The sequence below is a fragment of the Taeniopygia guttata genome, chromosome 5, assembly GCF_048771995.1.
Source record: "Taeniopygia guttata chromosome 5, bTaeGut7.mat, whole genome shotgun sequence".
NCBI lineage: Eukaryota > Metazoa > Chordata > Aves > Passeriformes > Estrildidae > Taeniopygia > Taeniopygia guttata.
Window position 1 is genome coordinate 50,030,949 of NC_133030.1, and position 9,435 is coordinate 50,040,383.

At 39.7% G+C, this 9,435-nt stretch overlaps 1 protein-coding gene across 2 annotated transcripts; it reads right to left on the reverse strand.

Moving 5' to 3' along the window:
- Positions 1 to 1,260: 1,260 nt before the first annotated feature.
- Positions 1,261 to 8,790, reverse strand: LOC100232544 (serine protease inhibitor A3M). Of its 2 annotated transcripts, none has more exons than XM_030274913.4 (5): positions 8,726 to 8,790; positions 5,372 to 6,034; positions 4,228 to 4,498; positions 3,438 to 3,585; positions 1,261 to 2,618 (listed from the first exon to the last, which is right to left on the reverse strand). In XM_030274913.4, exons 2-5 carry the CDS (start codon positions 6,015 to 6,017, stop codon positions 2,424 to 2,426), a joined length of 1,260 nt encoding a protein of 419 aa, XP_030130773.3. In that variant the 5' UTR covers positions 6,018 to 6,034; positions 8,726 to 8,790; the 3' UTR covers positions 1,261 to 2,423. The 2 variants fall into 2 exon arrangements, with proteins under 2 accessions (XP_030130773.3, XP_072786473.1); XM_072930372.1 differs by lacking the exon at positions 8,726 to 8,790 and adding an exon at positions 6,624 to 7,139.
- Between the last annotated feature and the right edge of the window lie 645 nt (positions 8,791 to 9,435).

Below are 9,435 nucleotides of genomic sequence, written 5' to 3' on the forward strand. Positions count from 1 at the left end.
AAGGCCAGAGAGGTGTCAGGGGTGGGGAGCTCGTCTGTTGATTTGGGGCTTGCACTACCTTTGCAGTGCCCAAAACAAGACTGCCAGGATCACTGTAGAAATGAGCAGTGTACATTCAGAAGCCTCATCTTCCTAGAGATGGGGACGCAAGTCCACTTGCAAAAAATATAGCCAGGATCAATATGCAGTGGCATGAGAGCAGGGCAGTGAGACAGAAGCTGTCAAAGTTAGCCTCTCCTTGAGGCAGCAGCTGTGCAATGGTACCTCAAGGTTTGCTATAGAGTTCAGCCCCAGTGCTCCACTGCAGTAAGTGTGGGTGATCTACAGACCCACAACAGCAAGTGTTTAGGTATTTCTTGAAAGCAGCTTTTACCCAAATAGGCACATAAAGAGAGAATGCGAAGAATCACAATTTCCATATGAGAAATTTCAAATTTCCATATGCACTCATTTAACAGCTTTAAGACATATTTTACTGATATCTGCTATGTTAGCAAGAGTGACTGAAAGTTTGTTGTTTTCGAGAGATTTATAGAATGGTAAAAGAGACTGGAGTAGTTTCTTAAGTGATGTACTTAAATTACATTGTACATTTTATTGATCATTCGCAGCTGATCAATTATTCATGAATGACACTTTTTTCCCAGACAATTCTTTGACTGTTTCTGCTATGCCTAATGTCACTGTCTCAAAGTTTTTTTGCTTACCTAGTGGAGTGCAAAGAGGCACTTGCAGTAAGAGCTACATCAGAATAAGTCTATTGTTTCAGGGATAATTCTCTTTCTTTTTTTGTCAATGATTTCTTAAGAATGTCCTAGGCAAAGAGCTGGAACCTGTGAGAAAGAACAGGCTGATTGAGGATAAACAGCAGCCTAGGCAGCAAAGAGAGATATAAGGGGGAAAGGACTCTGTAGGGACCAGCTCAAGTGAATACTGGAGAAGACATAGTAGAATGACAAGAGTTGTTACCTATTGGGATAAAACTTTTGGTGAGTAATCCAGAACTGAAAGCAAGACAAAACTCCTTAGCAGATATAATTAATTTTTAAATATAACAACATACTTAAGAAAAAGTTATCTTCCATGGAAAATTTGGAATGTGCATGAATAAGTTGAATTGTTGTGGTGGTTTTACCCTGGTTGGATGACAAATGCCCACTAAAGTCACTCCATCAGTTCTTTCCTCAACTGGAAAACATGGAGAAAACAAAATGAAAGGTTCATGAGTTGAGATAAGGATAGGGAAAGATCACAAACTGATTACTGTCACAGGCAAAATAGATTTTACTTGGAGAAATTAACTGAATTTATTCCCAATTAAAACAAGAGCAGGATAATGAGAAGTAAAACAAATCTTAAAAACACCTTTGCCCCAGCTCAGGGAGAAGGGCAATAAGGCTCATGGCCAGTTTATCACATGGTTCTGCTGCTGTTTCCTCCTCAGGGAGAGGAGTCTTTTCCCTGCTCCAGTGTGGGGTCCCTCACACAGGAGCCAGTCCTCCACAAACTTCTCTAGTGTGAGTCTTTCCCATGGACTACAGTTCTGTACGAACTGCTCCCTTGTGGGTCCCTGGCACAGGGGACAGTCCTTCAGGCACAGGCTGCTCCTGCACGGGTCCCCAACCAGTCACAAGCCCAGGCAGCAAACCTGCTCCAGAGTGGGCTCCTCTCTTCATGGGTCTGCAGGTCCTGCAGGAGTCTGCTCCAGTGTGGGCTTCCCATGGGGCCACAGCCTTCTTTTGGACATCCACCTACTCCTGAGTGGGCCTCCTCCATGGGCTGTAGGTGGATCTCAGCTCTCCCCTGGATCTCCGTGGGCTGCACGGTGACAGCCTGCTCACCATGGTCTGCACCACAGCCTGCAGGTGGATCTTTGCTTTGGCACCTGAAGCACCTCCTCCCCTAGTTCTTCACTGACCTTGGCGTCTGGAGAATGATTTCTGTCATTTATTCTCACTCTGAACTTCTTTGGCCTCAATTACTTCTGCAAAATAACTTTATGGTCTTCTCAAATGTGTTACCACAGAGGTTTTACTATCATTCCTGATTGTCTCAGCCTTCAGCAGCAGCAGATCCATCTTGGAGCTAGCTGGCAGTGGCTCTGTCTGATATGGGGGAAGCTTCTGGCAGCTTCTTAGTGAAGTCACCCCTATAGGCCCCCCACAGGCCCCCACTACTAAAACCTTGTCATGCAAACCCAATACAATTATTGAATGGGAAAATGTTACATTTTAAAACTGTCAGTTGAAGGTGATTTTTTACAATGTTTATTTCTTACTAATTTGATAAGAAAAGTTCTCATTTACTTCTGAATATCCCTCAAGCAGAGAGAGACTAGTTAGCAGCACTACCTCGCCCAAAACTGCAAACACTGTAGCCATTATAACCCATACCCAATATCAATGTGCCAAATAACCCAGCTATTACTCCTTAGTAGGATCAACAATTTTCCCCATGAAAAGTGTGGTGCCAGTTTGTTTGTCAGAAATCAAAATAAGGAAGGGCCTGTTGAATTTGATGGTATAAGAAGCAGAGGAAATTCTGGTAAAGATTATGGCAGTGGCTCCTGCAGCTTCAGCTCCAGCCTCATCAACTTCCAGCAAGGCCTTGTGAATTGCCTGCACAGAATAGAGAAAACACTGTGGTTTATATATGGGACAGGAAGCAGAAATAAAGTAAATTATCTTCTTATGGAACATTTAAGAGCAGAAAGGAGTAATAAATCCAGTGGATGAAACTTTATTGTATGATAAATCTCCAACACTTTGAAACAGGAGCATTTCATATGCCAGGACTGAGCAAGGAGGGCCAAAAATCAGCATGGACACACTGAAATGCACTCACCAGTACTGAGTAGAGTGGGATAAAAATACCCCATGAACAAGCTAGTTTATTTTCTTAGATGGTTTGGACTTCCACTAGCAACACTTTCTCTTATTTTAAGGTTAACTAAAAACTGCTATTTAAATGCTAATATGGGGCAGTATTTGGCATCTTTAGCATTAAATCATAGCTCAAACTGACATAGTCAAATTCTGCTACTGCAAACTGGTGATTTCCTGAAAACTTTGGGAAGATTAAAAATTGAGACATTATTCAACACAAATATCATAATGAGCTCCTCATTTGTAGTTTACAAATGACACAACTTCATGTAACCTATTATATTCCAGTACAAAGAACTTATTTAAAATGTTGCCCAATTTCTCTATGTATTTCATATCCATCTTTTTAATAGCAGCATTAAAGTAGTACAAAAGTGAGCCAGCAGATTATTTCTGTAAAAAAACACAATTACTGAGCTAGCCCCTACATGCCACTGTGAGTTTTACTTACAACTTCAGTAATATAAAGAGAGAAAGAAAGTCTTTAAAAATCCCAGACACAACTGATCAAAACAACCAACCACCATCTCATCAGCAGCTCTGTCTACTTACTTGTGAAACCTGGAGATTGTGGTTGCCACTAATTCCAGACAGATCAGCATTACCTGAGAACACTTCAGTAATGCCCATTTGCTCAAATAGGGTTTTAACATCATAAGACCCACTAATAGAAAACTTTGGTAACTGCAGATTTAATCTCCTGTTGATCAAAGAAAACAGAAGAGCAGTGAGCCCTTGCAGCCTCCAGGGCGGATAGTATGCAACTCAGCAACACTTGAAAGCATTCTTTTGATTGCAAATTTGTTTGATGGTAGTCTTTGTGTTCCTTAAGCAATTTTGGCATCCTGAGAGACACACCACTTTCTTGTATTTACATTCTCTACTTGATTTTGGGAAAAGAAACAAATTTGTTCATTGTTGCTCTTTCATCCCAGTGCCACATGTGCAGCTAGTAGAGCTTTTTGGCTAAAGGGTTAGAGAGTAAGCAGACAATGGTCTGCTGGACAGTGGAAAGCCTAAAGTAAGGGAAAAGGAGGACAAAATCTAAGACAGGGTGAAGAAAATTAATCATGTTAACACCATGAAAGAAGAGGTAAGGAGTCAAAAAGTAGCCAGGCAAGTTTTGAGGCAGCTGTTACAATGCTGTGATCCCTTCTATCAGGTCACAGAGCCTGCAGTTTCTTAATGATTGTGCTCTGCTCTGACTCATTTGGGGAATTGCTTAAAACTTCCCTTTATGAAATCAGGACATTATGTCCAGAGGGAAATGTTCTGAAATTGGTGTCTTCCCTTGAAAAGAGGGATGAGTGCTCATATATAGCGATCTATATGCTGGAGTTACCTGGTCACAAGTTTGCTATCCCATTTACAAACTGTTTTCTTAGAGAGAGCATCTTCCACTTGCTTCATCTTTCCATCATCAGGCAGAATAAGCAACGCTCGTGCAGTGCCCTGGTAAGGCAGCTCTACCACCACACAGGAGAGATCCTGGTCATAGTAAACATTTGAGATACCATCATGCTGCATCATGTTGACTCTAACAGATGCATTTGGGTTCACAAAAAAATCATCCTCATATGTACGCAAAGGATCGAAAGACTTTTCCCAGGCAGCTAATGGGGAAAAAGAGATGTTGTTGCACTCAAATGTGAAGATCATGAAGAATGGCTCATCTAAATAAGACCAGCTTTAATGTCGGACACTGGAGGTATATTGATGGGAGAAGAGGCTCACTAAATCACTTCAACCTCCTCCATAATGCACAATAAAACATTCTAGCTGTGCAATAAGCTCATCATATTTCGTGTGCATACGTCATGTCTTGCTGAAGAACAACCAAAGGCTGATGACCAGTTGAGAGTCCTTCTTTGACTGTAAGCCTATGCAATGCCTTTCATGTCATTTAAAAACAATCACTTAAGCATTCAGTCACAGGACCTTCTTATGCCTTTTCTGTTAGCATACCCTATGCAAGCTGATTGCATTCAGCCTAGTGTAGAATTCATCTTCAATTGAGGAGTCCTAACATTTGAGCAAGGCTCCAGAAGCACAGGCCCTCAAGATGCTATGTCCTAGATTTTCATGCAGAGCACCTAATAGATCTACCATAAAACTGGGGACCCTGTGCAAGGATGTCAGTCCACCCAGTCTGACTGGCATGTACAGTCAGCATAGAGATCTTGGACACATCTTTAGTCACTATGGCCTCAACCTGTGAGACTATGTGGATCCTTGTCTATGAGGCATCCATTAGGGTGGAACATTTCTGTCCACAGCTCTCAAGCAAATTGAGTCAAAACCAAGAAATCCATATTTCTCAACGATCAGATACTCTGCTTTTGGCCGAATCTAATCTTTACTTGAAAGGTTCTGCACAGTTTAGCTCTTTCATAAATTGTCACTCTGGTAATAAATCATCAGAAGTTCCCTAAAATTTTTATTTTGTATCAAAACTATCTATTGAAATATTATGTTAAGTATCTTACCTTTAAAGTAAATATAGTTAACAAGAACCAGAACAGTCCTTGGATCAAGATGGCCAACTAATTCAGGAATTTTCCCCTTGGTTTTCTCTTCTACATATTTATTGATTTGCTTTGTAGCTTCTTCTGGTTTATGAAAATCACTGGAGAAAAAATCTGCATCATAAAATTTTTTGGTATTTTTTAAAAATGATTCCTGTGGTTCATACCCAGCAGCTGTAAAAAGAGCATTCCCTATATTTAACGTGGTATTAACATCAGCACAGTTCAGTACTGACAAAACTTTGTGAAAACTTTCATGTACATCATTTATGTGAGTCTCAGTTAGGTTGCCAAAGCCCAGTCCTTCAAAAATCTGAGAGAGCGTGGTTGATTTAGCACCAACAGCCAGCATGGCAAAGGCAGTGGAGATGCTCACAGGAGAAAAGAACACATTTTTATCAGCTTCTTCTGATGAAGCCTGCTTGTAAAACCTAAATACAAAATCTGCATAGTTAGAGCCTTTCTTGTCACAGCTATATGTTAATAAATTTTGTCTTCCATCCTGCAGATTAGTATTGTTGACTTCATGGCAAATGTCTTCAGGGCAGCAATGGGTTACAGCACAAAGAACAGCAAGGAGTAAACACAGGCACAGGAGACACTTCATCTTCTTTTCAAATTATTCTGTCCAAAATAAACAGTCATTAAATGAACAGATGGTAATGATGTGCTTGGTAGTAAGAAATAATGAATAGTTTGTTAGCATAAATGTTGCATAGTTCAACTTTAAATATCTACATGCATAGCAGGCTTAAAATTCTCATGTGTACAATGTCAAATATATTTAACGAATTCTAATAAGTTATAGATTAAAATATCAGGCATAAGAAATTCATAATACTTCATGGTAACTGCTCTGAGAAAGCAATACTTTTTTTCCATTGGCAATGAAACTATAAAGCTACAGTCCATAATAATCTTTGTTAACAATAACACTATCTTCCCAAAACACTGTCTCCTATAGGTACATCAAAACATACAAGTTATTACAAGGTAAGACAGGGTGTGGGTTTCAAAGACATCAAATACTCCACAGCACCTGCCCAAAAGTAATTTGATATATGTAAGGAAATGTGAGGCAGCTCACAACTCACTGGGACTGAGCAAATTCCCTCACTTTCCTCAGGGCAGCAGCACATGGACAGAGAGCTATCATGGACTATCCTGTGCTTGTTAAATTCACACCCCTGTTTACTTCACTCATGTTACTTACTCACACGGCCAGTTGCTGGCCAAAACTGATAAGTGATGGAAGAAGGTCAACTACATGAACTTCAAAGCAAAAGCCTGGAGCATCCTGTGCCATGACAGCAGTGCACAGAGAGGTGGGCACAATGACATGTGGCAAGCAGCAGGTTTGCATCAGATAATGAGGTGCACGTTTGGAATGAAGGAATCTGCCTTTTGGGGGAGCTGCAATGAGCGTTTGTAACTTCTTAAATGGTGGTTACCCATCACCATGGGTTAACCTGCGTGGGATGTGGGAAGGACCTGGGTCAAAGAAGAAGAGAGAAGCACTCATCCTATTTGGACATCAAAGGACATCAAAGATTAATTCAGCTGGAGACTACAAGTTTCTTCCTTATGCTTGTTCTCCTAAAGCTGACGTCATATATTTGACATGAGCCACCTGCTCTCCACATGAGCTTGAACAAAATCTCTGGTTTACTGAATTCAGTTCCCTGCAGTCCTGGGGAGGCATCTCATATAAACCCTCTTCAGAACTGTAACAAGCTATCAATGAAAATAAGATTTTTATCCTCACATATTCAGCATGAAAACATTTCTAGAACTTTTCCACTGTCATGAGTCCTCTTCTGGTTTCCAGCCAATACAGCCTATTTATATCTTCTTCTTTCAGGAATGTATTTTCCCATGTCTGTGGTGAAGTTGTCTTGGTCCTACATTCATTCCTAGATGTGAAAGATGAGTGTATATACTATCTCAAGATTTAGAGTTTCTGACAGCAGCCCAAATTCAAGGATTCTTGGTGATTAACCCGTTGTTTTATTTTTGTATTGATGGTCTTTCTTTTTTTCATAGCAAACATATAGATAGCTGTGTGTTCTCATATTTGCTAGGATCTGGGTGCACTGATTCTGCCCAACATCATCCAGGACCCACTGCACTGACCCACAGTAACAAGTGGCAACACTAAACTTGAATTTCCTTAAAACAAAAGCTGGAGTATGGCCCCTAGATGGGAATATGATTCAAATATTTTGCAGATAACTTTTAAACAGAACTCTGCCTCTTTTTCATAGTCAAAAAGGAAAAAAAAAAAAACCAAAACAAAACCCAAAAAACCCTTATTCACTGTGGGAAAAAGAAGAAATAATATCGTGTGAAAGTTTCAAAAGTATTTAATGTTAAACATGTCAAAGTCTGTTTTTCTCTATTTATTTGAGATATTGGACATTTAAGTGAGAAAGAAAAAAGTAATTTTACTTCCTGTGTCTGTACAGAGCTTAGCCTAAATTTTAAAGAATTTTAAAGAATTTCTGAAGCAGAGAGTATGGTTTGGGATTTTTTTTCTTCAGCAAACTTATATTAAGCATGTTTTTAACTTCTGCTGTAACAGATCAGTTAAAACACTTCTCCTGGTATCATAATTCTTTATAGAAATCTAAAAGAACTACTTCTATCAAAACCTGGAAAACACTGAATATTGGCATTAAGTTTTCCTCAAGTACTTTTCCTTTCAGAGATGAAAGCCATGTTAATTTCAACATTTTGAGATTATAAAATTTCTGACACCAATATTTTTGTTAACATTTCAAAGCTGAAGAAATTGTAAAGGCTTTGTTAAGTCTGGAAGTAATTTTTATGCAAATTAAAAATTCAGAAAATAATTCTCTTCCAGACCACATATTAGTTTGTCTATGGGAGAAAAAGGGGCAATTAAATTTAAATTGTGGCCTTCCACCTACCCCCTACACTCACCCCAGTCCTAATTAGAAAGCCTGGCCTTAGCAATTCAGTTGTTGCTTTATAAATTAAGTCACCAGAAGAGTTTTTAAATTGGACCTGGTTGTTCAGTCACTAGTGGGATTATACTAATTTTGAGTCACTGTGAAGGCTGTTTCCCATCTGAAAGGTGATTACATCAGTATTCTCTTTTAACAAGTACTTAATAAGTCACCAGGACTTCAAAGGGTTTTTTTAGTTTGATTTCAGTCTAAGCATATTCCCCAGAACAGCAGGTCCCACTGGTCTCTTGCACATCTTCTTGGTTAATATTTCATTGCAACATCCACACAGAACCAAATCACAAACAGACAAATGAAATTAACCTAATATTAAAATTCCACTTACTGCAGAAAGCATCATTTCCAGCTCTCTAAAAAAAAAAAGGTCTGTGTAGTACTTACAAAATCAGAAGCCCCGTTGCATTCAGCTGACCCACGCTGTTATTTATACTGCTTCATCATCTTCTGTTTAATTAGAGATGTTAAACATTACACAGACCTGATAAAAATTGGAGCCAACCAAAATAAAGGAAGAAACAAAGCAAATATTGATGAAACAGGGTTCTCAAGGATCATCTCTGTTATTCAGCCAAAGAAGTTGACAATCTTCAGCCATTTCAATAGTAGCTGTGACATCCCCTCTGTTGCCTCAGACCATGCGGAGGAGCTTAAGTGCAAATGTGTGATTAGGACCCTACTGGAAACCAGGAGGTTGTGCCTGGAATCACTAGAAACAGGTGCTAACTCTTGGTGCCAGAAGTCAGACCTTCGGTGTTGTGATGAAGCACATGTGGAGCTGACAGCCATGTATCACATCAGGTTGGTGCTCCTCCAAAGTCTACCCGGAGACAAATCTTCTGCATGATCCTCAGCTTGTATATGGATGACAAATTGCCTGTACCTTCTCACTCTGTAGCTTAATACCACTGCAGGGGTATATGATAGACATGTTTCCATTATAGATGTCCCACTCTGGCTGATGTGGTCCCTTCATCTTTCTCAGTTATGTGTGCATCTCAATTCCTGCCTTGGTCAGGAGTACAAGTGGTGGGAACA

Excerpts from the sequence above, each read along its gene's own strand:
- LOC100232544 (XM_030274913.4), bottom strand. The coding sequence starts at position 6,017 with ATGAAGTGTCTCCTGTGCCTGTGTTTACTCCTTGCTGTTCTTTGTGCT. Across the intron at positions 3,586-4,227 it reads GATAGCAAACTTGTGACCAG|GAGATTAAATCTGCAGTTAC; the intron begins GTAACTCCAGCA and ends TTTGATCAACAG. Across the intron at positions 2,619-3,437 it reads ACAATCTCCAGGTTTCACAA|GCAATTCACAAGGCCTTGCT; the intron begins GTAAGTAGACAG and ends TATTCTGTGCAG.